At 37.0% G+C, this 23,383-nt stretch overlaps 2 protein-coding genes across 2 annotated transcripts in view; one reads left to right on the forward strand and one right to left on the reverse strand.

The window, feature by feature from the left end:
- The first annotated feature begins 578 nt into the window (after positions 1–578).
- gtf2b (general transcription factor IIB) lies at positions 579–6,202 on the forward strand. Its single transcript, XM_079614135.1, has 7 exons — positions 579–756; positions 1,745–1,851; positions 1,950–2,083; positions 2,168–2,314; positions 4,600–4,729; positions 5,297–5,578; positions 5,659–6,202. The coding sequence occupies exons 1-7, from the start codon at positions 740–742 to the stop codon at positions 5,790–5,792; spliced, it is 951 nt and encodes a 316-aa protein (XP_079470261.1). The 5' UTR covers positions 579–739; the 3' UTR covers positions 5,793–6,202.
- An 831-nt stretch (positions 6,203–7,033) lies between these two features.
- Positions 7,034–23,383, reverse strand: part of pkn2a (protein kinase N2a) — a 29,212-nt gene continuing 12,862 nt past the window's right edge. The window contains exons 3-22 of the mRNA XM_079614134.1: positions 17,982–18,136; positions 16,863–16,992; positions 16,628–16,773; positions 14,979–15,207; positions 14,352–14,534; positions 14,120–14,229; positions 13,888–14,031; positions 13,581–13,656; positions 12,215–12,374; positions 12,001–12,118; positions 11,623–11,759; positions 11,465–11,546; positions 10,652–10,743; positions 10,378–10,554; positions 10,226–10,288; positions 9,356–9,432; positions 9,138–9,280; positions 8,357–8,464; positions 8,189–8,269; positions 7,034–8,095 (exon numbers count right to left, since the gene is read on the reverse strand). Of these exons, the coding sequence (XP_079470260.1) occupies positions 7,892–8,095; positions 8,189–8,269; positions 8,357–8,464; positions 9,138–9,280; positions 9,356–9,432; positions 10,226–10,288; positions 10,378–10,554; positions 10,652–10,743; positions 11,465–11,546; positions 11,623–11,759; positions 12,001–12,118; positions 12,215–12,374; positions 13,581–13,656; positions 13,888–14,031; positions 14,120–14,229; positions 14,352–14,534; positions 14,979–15,207; positions 16,628–16,773; positions 16,863–16,992; positions 17,982–18,136 (2,615 nt within the window). The 3' untranslated portion in view covers positions 7,034–7,891. The remainder of the gene's footprint in view (positions 8,096–8,188; positions 8,270–8,356; positions 8,465–9,137; positions 9,281–9,355; positions 9,433–10,225; positions 10,289–10,377; positions 10,555–10,651; positions 10,744–11,464; positions 11,547–11,622; positions 11,760–12,000; positions 12,119–12,214; positions 12,375–13,580; positions 13,657–13,887; positions 14,032–14,119; positions 14,230–14,351; positions 14,535–14,978; positions 15,208–16,627; positions 16,774–16,862; positions 16,993–17,981; positions 18,137–23,383) is intronic.

The following is a 23,383-nucleotide window of genomic DNA, read 5'->3' on the forward strand; positions in this document are numbered from 1 at the left end:
AAGCCTTGTCAGTAAACAGCAGAAACGTGTTTTTTAAATGAGACTGCAAATCACGTGCATTTTCCATTGTAGTCAGATAAAGCCATGTGCAATTCTGTTATGTTTCAGTCCAGACAATTATTCTTTACTATTTAAGAACACATTTGAGTTAAAATGACACAATTTCGTTTTAGATTAACTTAAAACTTTTACAAACCTAATTTTAACACAAATTATTTTGTTTGAGAATGTTGGTAACCAGACTCTTGAATAGCCATTGATTTCCACAGTAGGAAAAAAATACTAATGGGTGCCGTCAACTGTCTGGTTATAAACATTCCTCAAAATATCATATTTTGTGTTCAACAGAAGAAAGCAACTCATACATGTTTGGAACATCATGAAGGTGAGTAAATTATGACAAAATGTTCCTTTTTGGGTGAACTATCCCTTTTATATGATCAAGACACCTTAATTGAATTCCTGGAATATCAGATGAAGAGGCAACTTTATTTGAAAATATTACAAATTGAATTCCTGCATTTAAGGTTTAAATTGACAATTTTGAACTTTAAATTGTTAAATTGCCACATGTTGTTGACATGACAAATTTGCCGAATCATAAATTCGTAAGTTTGTCCCTTGTGGCTCTCCGTCTCCACCATGTACACGTGACTTAGAAAACCTATAAATAGGGGTAGCCGGCGTCCATTGTGTTCACCACATAGAGTCACTGCCGTGGACAACAGATACTAACAGTATGGCGTCAACGAGCCGGTTAGTTACATTTCTGATAGTTTTGTTCCTCCTTTATATCAATTGTAAACGCATGGCATAGATGACATTTAAATCTTTCCGGTGTGGGCCTCTATAGGCTTTTAGTCGAAGTTTGTTGTCATCGTGACGTGATGCGTATAAAGGAGATATTGGGTAATGAACGCTGTCATTTTCTGCTAGCGCATGTTGGCTAGCCATTCGCATCTCATGAAATAAGACAAAATGAGGGCAGCAAGTGATTTTGAAAGACTAACGTTATCCGTCAGAGTTGTTATTTGAAATCTACGTGGAAGGTTGAGATATCTGTCAAAATCGAACCAAATAACAGTCGTCACAGAGCTAACAGCGCTAACTACACGGACATAAGTAACAAGAGGGACACTTGGAAACTCTCAGGAAGTGATGCCGATTGAATGCTTTTTATCTGTGCTAACTCATGTCTGGATTGTAGAGGCTACAACATCTGCTGTAAAAGTCCAAACCTCCCTTTAGTCCACTGTTATTTTTTGAAAATTTAAACAGCTGGAAGATTAGGCTATATTTAGCTATTCTTTAATAATAAATGAAGACGTTGTGTAGTTGTGAAGTTAAACTGGATAAATTATGAAAACGCTCAAAACTGATTTTTTTTTAAGTTTGATATTTTATAACAAACCCTTAACTGGGCATAGGCCTATGGCGTATTCATTAATAGTAATACTAATAAAATAATTTCAAACAATATATTGGAGTAAGTCTGGTTTGCAGTATTGATTTATATGTATAATTGCATATGTACTGTGTGGTTCTACTGTGTTTGAAAAAAAATGATACTTCTCTAATCTGTATAATTAAAAAATAAACTTATTTTTCATATGCACACAGATGAATAGTTGGGCATCTTCCTGTACTGTTTACTGTATCCTAATCCACAGACAAACAATTGTTTTCTCACGTCAGAAGAGTTCATGTAGATTTTTCCTGACCTTTGAAATCTTGTCCGTTTCAGTGGAGACTCTCTTCCCAAGGTGCAATGCCCCAATCACCCCGAAGCACAGCTGGTGGAGGACTACAGGGCAGGAGACATGATCTGCCCTGAATGCGGCCTTGTAGTAGGTATGAGTTTCCACCTGAATATTAGAGCTTTGAGTGGATGTTTTTCATCCCTGACTTAAACAATAAGACAATAAGCGTGCATTTCCTTTCTTTTGCAGGTGACCGTGTAATTGATGTAGGGTCAGAATGGAGAACGTTCACCAATGAGAAGGCAACTAAAGACCCGTCTCGTGTTGGTGACGCCCAGAACCCTCTCCTCAATGGAGGTGACCTCACCACCATGATCAGCAAAGTAAGGAACTTGTCTACCTATTGATTTTGTGTTTTGATGTTCTCGTCAGGGTTTATTAAATATATTTCCCTTATGCTATTTCAGGGAACAGGTGCAGCGAGCTTTGATGAGTTTGGAAATTCCAAGTACCAGAATCGGAGAACCATGAGTAGCTCTGATCGAGCCATGCTGAATGCCTTCAAAGAGATCAGCACCATGGCCGACAGGATCAATCTCCCCAGAAACATCATCGTGAGTATTGCAGCCTACTGTTACTGAATTAGAGTGTAACGTAATTATGCAAATAATGTAATTGTGCACAACACGGAAGGAGCCTAAACCAGACTAAAGGATTATGAACAATGAACAATGCAACCTATTTATTTCTATCACATTTATACATGGTAGGAAAAAGAAATCTTAGTATTTTTTATAAATCAAAACGAGTTGTTAACTTTACACTTGTTTTTTATAAGCTGCTTTGTACATAACACCATTCAAATTATCGAAATAATGTAAATTTAAAATAATTAGCAAAATTATTAATTTCCATTCACTATAGACTTTATATATCTTTATAGATATATTATTATTTTAGATATATTATAAATGAATGTTAATTTCCACCATGTTTCACATTTACACTCTCCTTGTGATGTTGGTAACTCGTGTATCATCTAGAATTATTACGCGTTTCCACCGAAATTACCTGGAACAATTTGTCCCAGGAACTTTTTTTGCCCCAGACCGGTTGAAAAGAGACGAGCACTGATACTAAAGCATGTTCAGAAAGCTCATAATGCTATAAAATTAGACGATGCGGACATTGACCGTGAGATTGCTGGGACGAACACGCAGAAAATTTCCTTTTACACAAATACGCTTAAAGCCTGAACCTCGTCGTCGGTCCAGCTGTGGTTTTCTTTTTAAAATTAAATTCCATATTTGCAGACAGACAACTCTTACTGCATGAAGCCACGAACCGCAATAGATATTTAAAAATGCCGGTTAAAATATAATGCTGCGTGGAGTCATCCAATTAAAATGCGGCGTGAACACAACCAATCAGCATGTTCAGCGCACAAGTTCGAAAGTTCCTGAACTTTGAAAAAGTACTACCTCGCCAGCAGGGACTTTCGGAGGGGGAAATATTTACCCGTAACTTCATTTAGACCCTGGTTCCTGCGGTGTAAACACACCGAGTACCACCCGAGTACCACCCCAAAGTTCCTAGTTCCTGGGGAAAGTTCCCGTGGTGGAAACGCGGCTTTAGTGGGAGTTTCCCACTTGTAAATATGACTTTAACTCTCATGCTGCGTCTGAATTCACGTACTCCGAGTAGGTACTACATTTGATTTTAAATTTACTTTGCGGCTGTTAAAATTTTTTTCTATATAGTAGGGCTGGGCGATATGGCCAAAAAAATCTCTGTATTTTTTGGTTAAATGGCTATATACAATATATATCTCTGTATTAAAAAAATCTGTATTTATTTTAAAAAAAATATTTCACATCCTGCCCAATGATATCATAGAAACAATGTTGATATTGAAGGAAACAAATATAGTGAATGTAATGTAGGATATGCAATATATTATGTGCAAAAAAGTGGTTAAAATCACATTACATTCTAACATTGTAACATTACAATCTAAAAACAAATTTTAAATTGACTAAAGGCTAAACTGAATTTTTTTATAAAAACAAAAGCACACACTATAATTATATAAGCCTGCATTTGATTACCCCTTTATAATAGTCACTTTAAAAATAGTTTTAGCGGAGAATTACTTGCAGAAGGCTCGTCCTCTCCTGACAGTGAAATGGACATATTTGTTTGACTTTCTAACATTTACAGATGGAGAATATAACTGTGAAATGTAAGTTAAGCACTGAGGAAAGCGCCACATCTTAAACGCATTAAATAGCACTAGTATTTATCTGTCAGTCAGCAACAGTATCTGTCAGAGCATCTGATAGGGCAAGCTGCTTTAAACTAGGTAACTATATCTTAGTTATTTTGAAACCATTAATAAAAGCTTGTCATGTTAAGGACAAATTGTACTTTCTCAGCAGCAGCTCACACTGCGTCCTCCGCTATTTTTCAGATGGGCTCGTATCAAACTACTATCGATATAAATGGTATTGCCTCATTCCATATCGCTTCTAAAAAATATATCGATATATCGTACAAACTCGAAAAACCGGCCAGGCCTACTATAATAGTATGAATATTGGTAGTATTACATCGGCCATGTTGTTCCTGTCACGTGGTGTACCAGCATCAGTTGCGTTGCTTCACTTCCATTCATAAATCCCCTCCTGTTGCCTCATGGGATAGTCAAGTGGTCATCGAATGCGCACTTCGGTATCTTGGTGGAAGTAATAGGTCATCCAGGGACTTTTCGCCTACTATTTTTTTAATACTATGTATTCGGACATACTACTCCTTTGGCGTACTGTTTCTCGCATACTATATAGTAAGAAAGTATTGTCAGTGAAGTAGCCCTGTTTAAAGATGTTTTTCTCTGTTACAGGACCGAACAAACAACTTGTTCAAACAGGTTTACGAACAGAAAAGTCTGAAAGGCAGAAGTAATGATGCGATCGCTTCGGCCTGCCTTTACATAGCGTGCAGACAGGAGGGCGTCCCTAGAACATTTAAAGGTAAAACCAGCATCTTTTTTATGATCTTGGTCAGGGGTGCCCGATCCTCCTCCTGGCATCGACTGTCCTGCACAGTTCATCTCCAACCCTAATCAAACACACCTGAAGCAACCAATTAAGGTCTTCAGAGCACGTCAGGATCACTTGAAAATTAAAGGCAGGTGTGTTTGATTAGGGTTGGAGATGAACTGTGCAGGACAGTCCATCGCCAGGAGCAGGATTGGGCACCCCTGATCTTGGTGATGGATAGACTAATTTACTGAGCTTTTGACATGAAATCATGATATTAAGTATATCATTTTTTTCTGTTAAAACATTAAAATGGGATTGGAACAAATATGCAGACAACTATAAGTGAGCCATTTGTAGGTTAATTCTGCCGAAAAGTGTGAACACTGGTTTTGTAACTCCATTTGATGATGCTAGTGATGCAGAAATTGGATACTTTCTTTAGGATTATGCTATTAACTCAAAATATTATGCTTGATGAAGATATTTAGCTATTGATATTTAAGCAGGTCTTGATATACAAGTTTGTTTAATAATTAATATCTCCCTCCACCCCAGAAATCTGTGCCGTGTCTCGGATCTCTAAGAAGGAGATTGGCCGTTGCTTCAAGCTTATCCTGAAGGCTCTTGAGACGAGTGTGGACCTCATTACAACCGGCGACTTCATGTCACGTTTCTGCTCCAACTTGGGCTTGCCCAAACAGGTGCAAATGGCGGCCACTTACATCGCCAGGAAGGCCGTGGAACTGGACTTGGTTCCAGGGCGCAGTCCAATCTCAGTGGCAGCCGCAGCCATCTATATGGCCTCGCAAGCGTCTGCTGAGAAGAAGACACAGAAAGGTAAGAGAAAACAATCCAAACATCAAAAACAAATTGTTGTTTGTGTCCTTGATATATGAAGTTATTTTTCTCTCGTGCAGAGATTGGGGACATTGCTGGAGTGGCAGATGTCACCATCCGCCAGTCTTACCGCCTCATTTACCCCCGTGCTGCCGATCTCTTTCCTCCCGACTTCAAATTCGACACACCTGTGGATAAACTGCCTCAACTGTAAACACCCATGTGCCCCACACTCACCGCTCTTTGTACTTTCAGAATTTTTGCCCTTTTCTCTTTGAAATTTGCTGTGAAGGCACAAGCCTTTTGAAAAGACAACAGCAGGGATTCAGCAAAGTGCAGAAGACACATTCCAAGATTAAACGCAGATTACAGGCTGTACTTTCATTTGTGTGTATATAAATTGAATTGTACATATGTCCTAGTGGGAATTTGATTGGTGGTTCTAACTGGGCATATTTCTTACTGTAACATTTTCTTTTGTAGGAAATTATTTTGTTAGCTTGTTTGCATTATATTTAGTAACTTAAATAATAAATGCTTTTCAGAAAAGCATGGTGAACATCTTGGAAATCCCAAAATCAGGTTTACAAATACCTTGAGATTTGAAAGTGTGTAACTCACAAATGGTTTTATTTCCCTCTTTTTTTTATTATACGAGGGGAATGGTATGAAGTGGAAGTTTCTGTTTGTGTGTTTATGTACTCACAGTTCAGTTATTATAAAAGGTTTCATGAAACACCAGATAATGCTTTTTGAAGTGACAAATCATTTCATTAGGTCTACAAATTGTCCAGAAAGAGGCTCAAAACATAATAAACATTACATTTTTGCATTTTTTGATGGCTGAGTTTTAGCAAAACCTGTTATTTACACCATTGTCAAGTCAAACTTCACAACTGTACCATTGAAACATTTCCTTTGCATCATGTTTAGACATAAGCAGTGGATAGAAAACCTTTGTACAGTCCATTTCCCCCCACAATTTAGATAAAAAATGAATATATTAGACAAAAATTAGTGCTTCCAGCTTGATAGTGTTTATGTAGTGTGGCTTATATAACACACCAGACTTCAAACTAATATCTACCCCTCCATTTGGATTGCTTTTTACATCTATGAAGCTTCAGGTGCATGTTTGTACATCTAGGGTTATTAGTATATTCATGTTGATATTTAGTGTCTAGCATGGATTCCAGTCTGTCATTTATGAGCTTTTTGTGAACAAAAGCCTATGAAATGAAAGACTTTCAGTAGGGAACAACTAGTGCTTACTCAACAAATGAGGTAATGTGATTGCCTATCACACGCACACTACCATTCAAAAGTTTGCGGTCGGTAAGATTTTTTAAAATGTTTTTGAAAGAACTCTCTTACAGTCACCAAAGCTGCATTTATTGGATAAAAATACAGTAAAACTGTATTTTGAAATATTATTTCATACTATGAAATATATAATACTATTTCAATACATTTTAAAATGTAATTTATTCCTGTGATGGCAAAACTATTCATCTGAATATTCAGCAACCTTCAGTGCTATGTATATTATTCCTGACCCCACACTTTTGAACGCTAGTGTAAATCCACTGACAGCTTAAGTCTGGTTAAAAAACAACAACATGATGCTTTAACTCATCAAAATAACTTAACGAATGAAAGAAGATACATTTCCTGTTTCAGAGCACTTTGACATGTACATATATATATATACACGACTAGAGATGTTATTGTATTTTTCATTTGCAGTTTTCATTGTAACTAAAAATCAGAATGCACTAATACTGTACTGTAGAGAAGTGTATAGACTCCATTGCATAAAAATGGCTAGATGTTTTGGTAATGGTGGCAAATTGTACATTCACTGGATATCAGATACCTATTATCTCAGTCTGTGGCTTTAAAATACTTTTAAATAATTAACAATGACACTTGACAGACTTTTTTTTAACCTTGTAAATCACATTGTAAATGCTTCAAATACAAAAATATCAAAATCAAGGCTCATCCTTCTCAGTGTAACTGATGAAATTCTGTGGCCTACTGACTTCCACAACACTAGGGGGTGCCAGTAAGACACCTGATCACATGGTTCTCATGAGCTGTGGTTAGTTGTCAGTATAGTTAAAAACTATACTGGTCAATTCATGTTTTTCTTCAGTGCTTAGGTCCAATCATCGCTGATGAAATGTCAAAACAGAAAAGAGGTTGTGGTATTCCTAAAATAACACTGAAAACAAAATAGGGATATCAGCAAATGGTCTGATTCACATTCTCTGCATCTGTGTGTGTAGAAGGAGAGATGACGACACACAGCTAACACCAGTCTGCAATATAGTCAAAGTCTACAAACAGGTCCTGCTCGTCCTGGTTTAAGTGCCGGGCTTCTCTGGGCGGTGTCAGCACTGGAGCCTCTGAGGTAAATTCATCGTCAAAGTTACTAACGTCACTGGAACCTTGGATTATGGGTACAAATGGCGGCTTCACTTTCTTTGCTAATAGTCCATCCCAGTCAATATGCTGGAAAAAATAAGGTACAAATAATATTTATATTTAGGGAGAGAGAGAGGTATGCCATATTCAAGATATGTAGCCAGATGTTTCGGAACTTACCCTGAAGAACAGATGTTTCTTCACATCCTGTGCGTCGCGTTCACCAGCTCCAAGTCGTCGCTCTGGATTCCTTCTTAATAACTGTGTACAAAGTGAAAAACAATTGTTAACGAGACTGATTTGGTCACTTGGTAAATCCACACTGGTAAAGCTGCTCCTGGTACCAACCCTTCTCATAATGGAGATGGCCTCCGTTGAGAGGAATCTTGGGTAGCGAACCTCATCATTTACAATGCTGTCAAACACCTCTTCTTCATCATCACCGGGAAATGGAGACTATGGAAACATGAATTCACAAAGCTACAGATGACCTTTGATTGATATTGATTTCACTTTCACACTATTTTGTTGATTGTCTTCTTGTCTGTTTTCATGCGTCAAGTAGTGTCACAACGTCATACGCCTTGAGCAGAATGATGGTTATGAGGTACACTACCATTTAAAAGTTTGGGGTCAGCAATTATATTATTTATACTTTTATTCAGGAAAGACACATTTAATTGTTCAAACGTGGCAGTAAAGACATTTATAAAAATTACAAAAGATTTCCATTTCAGATAAATTATTTTCTTTTGAACTTTCTTGTCATCAAAGAATCCTGAAATGACCAAAGAACAGATTTCACAAAAATATTAAGCAGCACAAATAGGTTTTCAACATTGATAATTATAAGAAATGTTTCTTATGCACCAAATCAGCATATTAAAATATTTTCTAAATGTGAATATTTTCATGTGACTGAAGACTGGAGAGAAGATTTTAAAATATATTAAATTATAAAACAGTTATTTTAAATTGTAATACTAATTCACAATATATATTTTTTTGGCTTTTTTAAACTAAATTCAGCCTTGGTGAGACTTCTTTCAAAACATTTAAAAATCTTGCAGACCCCCATCTTTTACACAATAGTATATTTGGAGAGATGTATAAGTAGATGAGCTCTGACCTCCCCGACAAGCATCTCAAAAATGAGCACGCCGAGCCCCCACCAGTCCACTGCACGCGTGTAGGACGTTTCGGTTAACACTTCAGGAGCCAGAAATTCTGGAGTGCCACAGAAAGTGCTCGTTCTGTCCCGGTAACCCATTCCTAACACAGAAAGAGGTAGAACATGTGCATCTGGTGCTTGTACAGAGGGCAACACAAATACAAACATACCCTTACCTTCTTTGCAAAGACCAAAGTCAGCAATCTTGACAAATCCCTCTGTGTCAAGCAGTAAGTTATCCAACTTCAGATCTCTGAAGAATAAATGTATTAATCCTCAAATTAATAAATGAAAAACAAACATTCTTGTCAAAATTTAAATAGCCCCAATATACTTGCGGTGAAGTTCTTTTTCGTTCTTTACTTAGAGGTAAAAAGAAAGTGACCATACACGGCCAGCGGTATACTGTTAGCGAACATTGACGCCACCCACACGGATGAGAGCGGCGTTTAGATGCATATGTGCTGCGCGCTTTCCTCTCAATATCAAAATAAACAAGAAAAATGACCACGGTGAGAGAACAGCAGTTAAGAAAGCATCCGATCATAGCGATGTGGATGTTTGCATGAACTCTGCAATTAAGCACTCCAGTCAAGTAAAGCCTTTTTTATTTATATAGCACTTTATACAAAAGATTGAGATAAAGCAGTAGCTTTAGAGTATTAAACAGTGTCAATGTGTCTCTTTCGATTAGAATTACAACTTCACTTTTTACTATAAAGCAGCTCTCCAACGCGTTCGTGTTTTTACTCGTGGACGTCTGACCACGGCGGACTGAACAGGATAAATTAATCTTTCGACGTCAAAGGCGGCGGAGCCTCAGCAAACACCTACTCTATACGTCATTGCCACAAACCAATGGTAGTTCGAAGGCGTTTAGCAGCTGGAGTGAACTTTTCTGGATCGCTTTGGCAAGCTGTTTCAAACCACAGAAACAAACTCCAAAACAAACTTAGTTTTGACTTAATTTTGTTTGAAATGGCGTCACAACAGTTTTTAAGTATATCGGACCTTAAGTACAGAGCACCACAAATTTTTCCACATACCTGTATACAATCATGTGCTCATGTAAAAACTGCAACCCCAGGACGACACAAGCTGCATAAAACCTGCAACAATCAAAAACAACAGAAGATGTAGTGCTGATAAAGGCGTGATTACAACCATCTTAAAAAGCAGGAACTTTTGTGTCACTCACGTGGCCCGTGGCTCTGAAAACACATCGGCGTGAATGTGCATCATGAGGTCTCCTCCTGCCGCATACTCCATCACAAAACACACATGCTCCTTGGTCTGGAAACACGCAAAAAGATTGACCAGGAACGGGTGCCGCACGCCGTTCACAGTCTCGAATATCCTCTTCTCACACATCAAACTGGGAAAATAGGAAACAAGACAGGATCAAATAAGCTAGTAGTTGATATATGTTGCTCACAAATGATCATATATAAAACTTTGAAAAAAAGTTGTACCTTTCAACCTCATCACGGGCAACAATATCTCCCTTCTTAAGGGCCTTGATGGCAAACATTTCACCTGTAATACTGTATTCTGCTAGTAACACCTGAGGGAAAAGGTAAAGTGATATAGATTTTTTCAGTTTCTGTGAATAGTGTTTGCCTTTCACCGCCAGTCCGCCACTATTTTGGGTATTTGTCAGGGCGCCAAAATGTGTTGCTATGGTGTTGTTAGGGGATTCTGGGTGACTATGACCTGTCACAGAAAAAAAATTCCTGGAAAGCCTGATAACTTACAAAAAAGGTTAATAGCAAAAAAGAAGGGATGTACGAATAGTAAAATTCAGCCTGATGCCGACAAGCTGACCATTTTTGTCATGTTAAGGACAAATATATATATATATATACACACACACACACAGGTATATATATATACGTATACATATATATATATATAAAAGAGAGAGCTGTAATTTGCTGAAGATTACATTTAACAGTGTTATTAATATATTCTTTTTTTTATTTTTTTTATTAACAAAGTCGTCTCTTAAAACCTATTTCTTTTCCTTGGCTTTCAATTCACTGTGAGATTTGCCGTGTTTCTTTGTTTTTTGTGTTGTTCAGCACTTTGGTCAGCTGTGCTTGCTGTTAAATGTGCTATATAAATAAAACAAATTTGAAGTGAGCGTAAGATGACGACAAAGACATTCTAAAAACAGGAAATGAGCATGCACAAAAATAGCCAAAGTATAGAATATATCCAATAGTAATATTTCCTTAAATCACTACTAAATAATAAAACAACTTGAAGCATGAACACTCTCGTACCTTTCCAAAATGTCCCCGTCCTAACACGGCAACACATTTAAAGTCTTTAAGACTGAAATTAAACTGTTCTTCCTCTTCTTCCCTAAAACAACAAAAGACATTCAGTCAAGTCCATATTTGTTAGTACAAGAAAAACATATGAATTATAAAAAGGTCACCTTATTTCTGTGTTCTTTTGAAAAGTTATGAGCTGTAATGCTGACGGTTGAGTCTCAAGTTCCACGACTTTCTCAAGGTCAGACTGAACAATAATGCTATTCCTGTCAATTCGGTAGTCAAATGCGGTCAAAGTGTCCTGCAAAAGAAAAAAGACAAGATGAGACTGGATCTGTATGTCAATAAAAGTAATTATGAATGGATTTCCTATTCCTTTCAAATGCAAGGGGCAGATGAGAGACTGAACATGAATTATATGTCTGTTTCAGATCTTTATCCTCAGAGTCTTTTAACTGTGCTTTCAAGGACACCGATGGCGTCAATTCAGATGCCTGGGCGGCTTATCTTTACAACAACCACATGATGGCGTGTGATGTTACCTGTTCTCGCTCTTTGTTGGGAATCTGGTCCTCAGGCAGGACTTCTCTTATACTAACAGGAGAGTAAGGCTTTGGTGTAGCGTCTTTGTCAAAGTCCAGTTTTGCCACTATTGGGACACTAGAGAGGCCAGACAAATACAAACAGACACATAAAAGCACCACCTAGACAAAAGTGACTTGTTTACCAGAGTTGGTGTGAATTGTATGTTCATACCTCCTCAGAGCAGGGGTTCCTGGGAGACTGCCATGTCCAGTCTCAGCAGCCAGCTCGGCCACTTGAGGACTAGATGAGTTATTGGGAGAGGGAATGGCCCTCTTCACCAGCCGGCCCCAAGTACCGATGCTCATCTGAGGGGCCCGCAGAAACGTTCTCCCTACAGACATGGGAGACGAAAAGAAATACATTCATCAGACCCCTATAAACCCCTTTACTTCGAGATCATGGTTATATAAACAAGAAGCTACAATGACAATAACATAACTTGCACCAAATGGTGTAAAGGTGCAGGAGCAGATTTGGTCTGTTGACCGGTGGGGAAAAAATCAGTTTTGCTTTATCACAAGCAGTGTGGCTGCATTATAAAAAGGCAATGCATTTATAATTGGCATTTGAATTATTTAGGTTGAAAAAAACTATTTTTTGGGGGCAATTTTTGATTTACCCCATCAATTTGATTTACCCCATCAGGATTTTAGTAAGTAAGGTTATTTAGCATTTTGAATCAAATTATGTGTAAAAACATTTTAACTTTTTAATCAAATAAAAAAGGAAATTGTGACTTATTACTTTTGTTTCATCCCTCACTCTGAAAATGAAATATTGAGTCTTGAGTGCATTGCATTGTGGGATACAGTACAATAATTGTTGCATATTACTCTTTTTGGCAAATGTAGTAGGCCATCTGTGTATTTATTCTATACATACAAGCAGGTGTTGAAATAGAAATTTTAAATATGCCTGCAAATAATTAAAGTCCTGCAGAGCTATTTTTCTAATCGGTTTTGGTGCAAGAAACCCTAAATGACAAACAAAGCGTTTTTTTCCCTCTATATTTTTCCAATTGTTTTCAATGGGAGCGACAGCAATGACGAGGCGCTTCACGCGGAGTGCTCGCCATTTTTTTACGGGTCATCGAGAGTTGAAGAATGTTCAACTTTGGGTAAAACACAGCGCTCATCCTTATCACTTTTTATCCAGCTGTCCAATCACAGAGGAGGGGCGGGACAAATACAACACGATCAACCGCCACATACTGCTTGTACAACGGCAACAGGTGACAACAACAAGCATAATAAAAAGCATACAAATTTAAAACAACAGTCAGAGAAAATACTTTACATTTTATCGAAATTTCTATATATACTTCCGCAGATATTCCGTATCATATGTTGATAAATGTTGCAAATGTTGCGCTGCCGAAGCCCTCTCAAGTACCCACAGCTAGGCGCTTCACCAGAGCGCCTGACGTTTTCAGCTGGCTTAAAAACGTTTTGGTGGACACAAGGCCTAAAGGGTCTGATGAATTGACTATTACAAAAAAAAGTCATAATACTCTAATATGTAGTGGAGATGCGCTCACCTTGTTGCTTTGAAAATATCTTCTTTTGCCTTTGGAGTTTGGTACTTCGCTCAATGACCGGATTAAAAAAGGTAACCTGTAACAAAAATGGCTTTTAGACCAAGCTCTGAAAATTAATCAAATTCCACTTCAGATCTACTAGGCTCAGTTTCTTTAAAGAAGCAAAGGTGGGAAAACCTGCTCGGGGGTTTCAGGGGCCACTGAGCGTGAGGAATTCCTCTGACTTTCTCACAGAGCTCCAGGCTGCTAATCAGAGGGCTCTTTGTGAGAAAGTATTGATCGCTGAGAGACAATATTGTAAAGGTACCTCTGCAAACAGAGTCCCTTGTGGCTCAAGGTAAAGGCACATTCCATGCCGCTGGTTGTCCAGGAAGTCCTCCAGTCGCAGGAATTTCACTGCACAAAGAGACCGCCAATCTCTCCAATACACTGAGATCTCCAGCTCACGAGACTACGGTACACAAACATTTGTCACAGCATATAGACACAGGATGCAGGAGTGTTTTGAATGTATCATATATATTTAAATAAAAGTTTACCCGGTCTAGCTCTAACGTAAACTTCTGGTCCCACGACTGATTACTGACAGGTTTCCAACTGGTCTGACCAACTACAGTGTTGTCAAGCTTCAGAACAGCACTAATCTCACCTGGAGTCAAACAGAAACACATACGGTACACATATTAAGCTCCTCAACTGGCACAGTTGTATAAAGTTAAATAAAAGGCTTGTGAAAAGCCACTTGAAAGTAAGCACTAAGCACTACTCAACTGGACAAGTCATCATTTTTAGAGAGATTTCGAACGCTGGTTCCCCTGCGGTTCCCACGGCTCATGAAAGAGGAGCGCGTTTCACTGGGGCTCCAACCGGGCAGCGGCACCGATGTGGCTTTTGACCGTCCAGGAACACTGTCTAACAGGTCCTGACATCCCATGAGTCGAACCTCCAACTTGCCTGTTTTAGTTGATAACAGTCACCATTAAAATACACTGTTGTTCAAGAGTTTCTGGTTCTTTTTTGCTCACCAAGGCTGTATTTGCTTGATCAAAAATACAGTAAAAAATATAATATTGTGAAATATTATTTTGTTTTTAAATAATTGTTTTCTATTTTGATATTTTAAATGGCAAAGCTGAATTTTCAGCACCATTACTCCAGTCTTCAGTGTCACATGATCCTTGATGATGTGCACCTAAATCTTTTTCAAGAAACTATGAAACATTTTTTTAGGATTCTTTGATTAATAGAAAGTTGCAAAGAACAGCATTTATTTCAAATAGAAATCTAAGATCATAAATGTCTTTACTGTCACTTTTGATCAATTTATGCATCCTTGATAAATAAAAGTATGCATAGCTTTATTTAACACTAAATCTGAAGGTAATACGTGTTAGTCACCTGTGAGTGCAGCTGGTTTGGTGCTGTTCTGGTTCTTGACAGTGCTGTTGTGGTTCTGTGTGGATATGAAGCTCTGGCGGGGACTGAGGGCCGGAGAGGACATGAGCGATAACTCCTCCATGATCAGACTGCTCTTGGGGTGGTTCTTCGGAAGCTCATTGAGTCTCTGCTCCAGGGAATACTTCAACAAATCCAGCTTCTGATTGGACTCATTGAATCTGGCTTGGGCCTGGATTTCACAGAGTTACAGTGGAGGAATTAATGACAGTTACATGGATGCACAGATGAAGCTTAATTTGTATATGGTAAGCTGAAAACAATGGCAGTAAAAGAATAGTTCACCAACAATGTCGTTTCAAACCCGTTTAATATTTTTGACATGGAACACAAAAGGAGAATTTTCATGCAGCTCTTTTTTGCATATATTCTGCTAAATATATGCAAATATATGCATTCTGGTCCATCTGGTTGTGAAGTCTGACCTCAACATTTCCGGGTTCGAACGCTCTATCAGATCCCAAAAGCAAACAACAAACAGAGCTAAAATACACTCTCACGGTGTGCAGTAGTACTATCAAAAATCACGAGTCTAACTTTTATCTTCATACCGAAATCGCAGATGGCCAGAAAGTGATTAATCTTTTATGAATCATAAAAATATTGATGTCCGGACCGGGACACCACGAGACCAGAGACAGTAGTGTACATCAAAGTTGTACAATTAGCTTAAAGGGATGGTTCACCCAAAACTTTGTCATGATTTACTCACCCTCATGTTGTTCTAACCCTGTATGAATTTCTTTCTTCTTCTGAACACAAAATAATATTTTGAAGAATGTTTGTAACCAGACAGTTGACGTTAGCTATTGACTTCTATAGTATTTTTTTCCTACTATGGAAGTCAATGGCTAACGTCAACTATCTGGGTTTGGGGAACAGATTTTTGGATACAGGTTTGGAACAACTTGAGGGTGATAGCTTAAATGTGTGCTATAAATAATTAAACAGTGCTCATAAACAGCTGTGGAGATAGTACTCTCACTTGGAGTATGGAGCAGAGGCTTGAACATGGAAACAGTATTTGTTGTGCCACAACTTAAGGAGATAGTGACCATGTCAGTCTGTCAAATTTTATTATCTGATTTTTATTTCACACCAACATGCAAGTTTACAAATTAAATTAAATTATATGATTTAATTTAATTTGTAATCTTGCTTGTCTGGAATAATATATATATATATATATAATATTTTTTTATTTGACACTTCCAATTAAGCAAGGTTACAATTTAATTTAATTTGTAAGCTTTCTTGTGTGAATTTAGTTTTTTTTCTTATTTTTACACAATTAAGCAACCTTACAACAACAACAAAATTCACACAAGTAAGAAAGCTTACAAATGAAAATAAATTGTAACCTTGCTTAATTGGAACTTAAAGTGTCAAATAAAAAAATATTCTATTCTATTCTATACTATACTATGTCAAGCTCGTACACTGCTGGTGGTCTCTCTGACCACCTTGCTTTCCAAGACTGCAAGGGTCAGAAGGTGAAAACTATAAACATGTTGAAACTTAAAAATACTGCTAAAAGTCAGATGCCCCATAAGGTCAGCTTTAGACAATGATGACAATACAGTTGAAGATACCTCTGAGTGCGCCCTCTTCTCAGCCAGTTTGCCAGAGCCCAACAGCTTCATGACATTCTTGGCCCCCTCGGCCACAGCGTACTCTATCCGTGTGTGATGGCAGAGCTCCTCCACCCGCAGGTCCAGTGGACTGATGATGGGTTTAGCTGCACCACAACACCACAAATATATTTATTACTTTGTGTTTTGTTGAACTGTGACTGCTAATGCTGGAGGAACTACGTTTGAGTGTTACCAATGACATCATTGTTGTCGAAGCTGAGCTCGCTGGTTTGACTGGCTTTGAGGATCTGCATTCGGATGAACTCGATCTTTGTTTTGCTGTCTTGAAGCATCTGCTGTGCTGTTGCAAGCAGTTTCCTGTCCTGTGAAGGACAACATAATCATAGAAGTCATGCAAATACAAATTCAGATTTTATGTGATGAAATGTAGTTTGATAATTCTCTTTCTCATGTTTTTTTATTTTCTCTTAATATTTTTAATGTTGGAAGCACTCTCGTGCAGGCTGGTCAAAGGCTAAACATATTCCAGGGACTGCGTCCCATCTGACAGACTGTGAGAAGGAAAGGCTTCCGTTTACAAGTCATTTCCTGGTCGACATCAGCCCTGGTTTAATTTCCCATGGGCTGCACTGTGCTTCAGGCCTGTTAACACTCCACATCCTGACGCTGTGTGTGTGCTCAGAGGGGATAAGCTCACCGTCAGCACCACTCCTGTGGCCAAACCTCTCAGGAAAGCTGCACTCTAACATGACATTAATAAAAGAAAAGCAGGAGTTCTTGGGTCCGTGTTTCTAACAAAGTGTAAGGTAAATGTATTTTATGTGTTGGTCGTTTTTCCATGCTCATACACTCATACACTACCAATCAAAAGTTTGGAGTCAGTAAGATTTTTTTATTTGAAATAACTTTTTTTGCATCAAAAGTGACAGTAACGACATTTGTATTGTTAGAAAAGATTTCTATATCAAATAAATGCTGTTATGCTTTTGAACTTTCTATTCATCAAAGAATTCTGGGGAAAAAAATCTATGACCGCTTCTACAGAAATATTAAGCAACTGTTTTTAACATTAACATTGAAATTAATAAGGAAAGTCTCTTCAGCGGCAAATCGGCATATTAGAATGATTTCTGAAGGATCTTTTGACACCGAAGACTGGAGTAATGATGCTGAAAATTCAGCTTTGCATCACAGGAATAAAGGTTTGACTGGTTGTGTGTGTGTGTAGGTTGAGGGCCAAAAGGGAACTGTAGTCTTCTCTCCTGTGCTTTGTAAACAACATTCTACATCACTGGAAAAAGAGAAGCCTCAAGCTAAAAGAGTCATTAAATAAAACCAAATGGTACATTACCTTTGAGGAGCCATTTGAATACATCTGGATCATGTTCTCAGCCCCCTGCTTCACCTTCAACTCTATGTCGTTCTGTTTTTTCAGGGCCGCTAGTCTGCTGCTGCTAGTGTATGTCCGTGCTTCACTTTTGGGGCTGTCCAGTGTAAGAGGGCACTCTGGGAAACAAATGACAGAAAGTTAGTAGAATCTGAAGAGAAATCTCTATGAAGAGAGTTAAACAGATCCCAAAAACGAAAATTCTCTAATTCTGTGGCAAGTTCCAGATTTTTGGCTCAGCCACAAATAACAGGAAGGATGTTGCAACAAAAGTACCTGATTCTTTGTTTGACCTTTAAGAGTCACATTTAGAAGCTGCACTAATCCAAGTATGAATATTTATTTTATGCTTTGAATTAATTTGTCATTATTGGTGCAGCAAAGTTTAAAAAGCGGTCCATGTGGTTAAGCACTCTTATGAGTGTGACTGCTTAAGTCTTGCAGTTTTCCAGGAATGTTTTTGTGTAACTGTGATGAGGGACTGTGAAAGCTGAAATTATTTCAGTGAAGCACAGCACTACTTTACATGTCCAGACTAGAAACAAAAACTCCCCCACATCTATAGGTAAATTAAACCAGTTAGACTTCTGCCAATAACAAACAAAAACATCAGCTCTCACTAAGGCACTTGTGGGTAATAGAAAAAAATATGGTAACTATGATTTTTTTAAAGATATTTATTCAGCAAGGATGCCTTAATTGATTAGTGACAGTAAAGACATTTATATTTATATAGGATCCTGAAGTTTTTTTTTAAGTTCTATATTATTCATCAAGAATCCTGAAAATAAATTTAACATGGTGTCACACAACTGTTTTCAACAGAAATAATAAATTCCTTCTAAAAAGTGTTCTCAATGCTTGAAAATCATGTGCTGCATATCCAAAACATGATTACATGCCAAGATACTAGCAATCTTTTTTTAAATTGTATTACGTGACATGCTAAAAAGTGCTCAGAGCATTTAAAAACCAAAACAAATATTTCAGTCAGGACCTTCCTCAGTGTTCACATTCTTTTGAAACATTTGCATCTTTATATACAATCAATCAATGATTTACCAGTTACTCAATTGACAATTAACCAATATCCAAAAAGGAAGGAGAAAAAAAACAGCTTCACGATATAAATAAAATAGACAAAAAAATCTTCATTCAAACCATGTGGTTGCAAAGTATCAAGACGAAAAAACAATTTGCAAAAATAAAATAAAAATCCATTTCTGTTCCATATTCGTGTTACGACGCATTGAAAATACAATATCTATTCCACACAAAAAAAGTGAATTAACTGTATTATTTACATCTGTGAAATGTCGAGCAACTGGTTCTATTTATAGCACTTCTGTTCATTAATATGGAATCCCAGCTGACGATTGGTCTTACCCACATATTGAAGGCTACAAGGGCAAGAAAGTAAATATATCACATTTGTTGAACAACAAAGAATAAAATGTCTGATTTCAAATTCCTGTTTTTTAGAATAGCTGACAAACGTATTAACTTTTCTTATGTCACGACAAGCCAAACAATGTCTGCATGGACCTTTGATTGTTTTTGAATGCATTTCAACAGAAATGGTGTTTGTGTAATCCCATAAATTTCTTCCCCAAGAATACGCAAAAAGAGGTCCAATTGACCTTATTCACAGCAGCACCATCTTTGATTTCTAATGGTAATGAAAGCGAGGGTGAGAGGGACAGACATGCATCTTTTCAGTGGGTTGTACTGTTATTTAATGTGTTTTTGGATTGTTCTGCTTACAAAACACTGCAAAAATATATTTCCGAGAAATTCCAGTAGACAAAAACCCCAGACAATATGAGCTGTGGAAAATGATAAGAGATCTAGGAGCTTTATACAACTTTTTACAGAGGATGCCATTAAAAGCACGGTAAGTCTATTCCTCACAGCCTTGCTTTCATACCCGTCATGGCGCAGCTCTGAATAAGATCTATTAAACAATTCATTACATTTGGTGGTACTTGTACTAATATGCATATGACAATAAACTTGAACATTTCTCGTTTGTGTTTAAAACTGTTTTTTAAAGATGTTTTTTTACATATGTATATGTGGTACAACATAACATCAACTTTTTCTTTATTTTGGAATATTAAATGACATCTAAAATATTAACTTTCTCCAAAGACGACTCCAAACACTGAGTCTTATATCCACGTGCTATTTCATACATACACGTACCGAGTCATTTTCTTGACTCAGTATCAAAGTCTGTTCTATTTGATCAAATATGTCTTATTCTTAGTAACTGACTATAAAGTAAACCCTGTTTTAGTAGTCACACATGGCTACTTGAGGCATGCAATGGGCTGTTTCTATCTGTTGGTTGTCTGTACTGTTGTCGAGAAGATATGATCAACTATAAAAACTTTAACGTCCACACACGTGAGCTCACTATTGTTGTATTCCATATTAAATTTATTTAAACCACAAAAACAATTCATATATACATGGAAAGACTGTAGTTCCTTCCTTGAGCCCTTAAAAAGTTTGATAATAAGAAATGTTTCCTGTATACTTCAGTTTTCATTGTCACATGATCCTTCCGAAATTCTAATATGAAGTAATGATGCTGAAAATTCTGCCTTTTAATTCTCTATAAAGTCAACCTCAAACAATGCCATAAATTCAATTTAAACCATTTAATCTGTAAGGATATGATAACATAACAATCTGAAAATATAACATATCTCCAAAAATACATAGGCAACACATACAAATTATGAGGGATGTTGAGGTTCACTTCAAAGAGGAAGCGAGAAGGTTGTCTGTGCTTAATAAATCTTCACAGAGCACCTTAGTGTGTGGGAAGCACATGTTAATGATGAACAATTGTCTTTTGTTGAGCACCTGGAGAATCCTGAGTCACGTCATTACACAAGGCATAAACACAGATGCCTCTGTTGTGGTTATTATAAATAGAGTCCGCAGGGTAAGAAAATAACGCACCCACACAGCAGGTATTACTAACCTACTACAAGGAGACTTAAGAGGTGCTTAAAAGCAGATTATAGGCCTTTAATATTCTGGACTAGCAATTTATTTCCTACAGGTCAAAAGACGTTTTTACAAGATGTCTCTAGCTTACCAAGGCTGCATTTATTTGTAAAAAAAAAAAAAAAACTGTAATATTAAGACAATTTTAAATAACTTTACTATTTGAATATATTTTAAAATATAATTTATTCCTGTGATGCAATGCTGAATTTTCAGCATCATTACTCCAGTCTTCAGTGTCACATGATCCTTCAGAAATCATTCTAGTTGTGCCGCTTAATATTTTTTTCTGGAAATCGTGATTCACTACCATTCAAAACTTTAAGACCAGTACAATAAAAAAATGTTTTTAATAAAATTATTTATATATATAGCACAAACAATAGTTGATAACAATTAAGCAGTAAATCAGCATATTAGAATGATTTCTGAAGGATCATGTGACACTGAAGACTGGAGTAATGATGCTGAAAATTCAGCTTTGCATCACAGGAATAAATTCTATTTTTTTAAAATATATTCAAATAGAAAACAGCTATTTTAAATTGTAATCATATTTTACAATATTAGTGTTTTACTGTATTTTTGATCAAATAAATGCAGCCTTGGTAAGATAAACATTTAAATCAGAATTATTCATTAATTTAAATCTTAATAATCTTAATTATTGCAAACTTTGGACCGGTAGTGTAAATGCTATATGGAAAGTCCACTGTCTCCAGTCCTTACAAGTGCTAAGCAACAGATAGCACGATTACATCATCAGTGAGGCGTCTGGAAGCAGATCTGCTGACTTCTGCTCAGTGGACACAGACTGAGGAGGTCAACACAGAGGTGTGATGCGCGGCGACATTCCTCTTACGCTGAGTCACCAAACAAAAGCCTCTTCACATCAGATAAGGTTTCCATGCCATGCTAAATCTTGTCCCATATAAGGATGTGGTTAGTAGAGTAAGAGATTTGACCAAACTTCTGGCAGATATCTTATTCTTCACCATAATATATTATAGTTCAAACTGGGGGTTGCTCTGGAATCATTCAGTTTAGATTAACTGTTACACCTGTATTGTGTTATTGTGCTCACATATCTCAAAATGTAAAACCATTTATTATCTTCAAAGCAATCAAAAAGTGCTTTGTGGAGACTGTGGAGCAAGACATTTTTTTCAAAAATAGCAACAAGGATGGCACACTGGAAACGGCAAGACTGCACCATTTAATAAATAAACAAATTCTGTATTTCTGATTTTTTTTAAATGAAGCCTTTGAAATTTTTATAAATATGACCCGCACCAATATATTGTACAATATAAAGAAAAAAACAACTATACTATTTTAATTTAAAATGACTATGAAATTACTAAAACATACAATAAAAAAAAACATGACTTAAAAGGTTTTCTATTTGAATTAATTTTTAAAATGCATTTATCCCTGTGATGTCAAATCTGAAATTTCAGCATCATTACTCGTATTCAGTGTCACATGATCCTTCAGAAATAATTATAATATGTTGATTTGCTGCTCAAGAAACATTTCTTATGACTATCAGTTGAAAACAGGTGTGGTGCTTAATGTTTTTGTGAAAAACATGATGATGATACATTTACTTTTTCTGGAGCCTTGATGAATAGAAAGTTCAAAAGTATTTTGAACATTTATTTGAAATAGAAATCTTTTGTAACATTATAAATGTTTTTGATCAATTTAATGCATCCCTCCTGAATAAAAGTATTACTTTCTTTAAAAAAAACTGACCCCAAACTTTTGAACAGCAGTGTCTGTGTCTCTATGTGCGCATGCACACAGGTTGTATATAATGATTCAACCCCCATTGCAAATCAGGTTTAATGGCAAAATTGACAGACTTTCAGATGTTTGAAATTAAACAAATCAAACAAAAGTAATTGAAATAGCTCAACGCAACAAATGTTTCCCCAGTCAACTGCAAATGCAACTTTTAATGACTTCTGCAGTCTCGAAATTATTCATCCCCCTGAATAGCTTCCCTCACAAAAGCACAAATCTGCAAAACAGATGTTGTCTCAAGCACACCTGATGCAACTAATTAAGGGCTTCATTAGTTGCACGGCACCAGGTGTGCTTGAGCTAGAACACATGAAATATCTGAGGCCCTGTTTACACGAGAACGCTCGCGGGGGAAAAAACTTAAAAATATTGGATGTGCCTTTCGTTTACACGGCGACGGCGTTTATGGGGCTTAAAAACTAAAAAAAATGAAATCACCCTCCAGAGTGGAAATCTTAAAAACGCTCCACCATCGCGTTCCCGTCTAAAGGGTAAAACGGTAAAAACGCAAGTCTGCTAGACAGTGAAGGCGTCGC

The sequence above is a fragment of the Phoxinus phoxinus genome, assembly GCF_949152265.1.
Source record: "Phoxinus phoxinus genome assembly, chromosome: 5".
Lineage (NCBI taxonomy): Eukaryota > Metazoa > Chordata > Actinopteri > Cypriniformes > Leuciscidae > Phoxinus > Phoxinus phoxinus.

Bases quoted from the DNA above. Each gene is read 5' to 3' on its own strand.
- gtf2b (XM_079614135.1), top strand. The intron at 2,315-4,599 runs GTGAGTATTGCA...TCTCTGTTACAG, and splicing joins ATCTCCCCAGAAACATCATC to GACCGAACAAACAACTTGTT. The intron at 5,579-5,658 runs GTAAGAGAAAAC...TCTCTCGTGCAG, and splicing joins TGAGAAGAAGACACAGAAAG to AGATTGGGGACATTGCTGGA.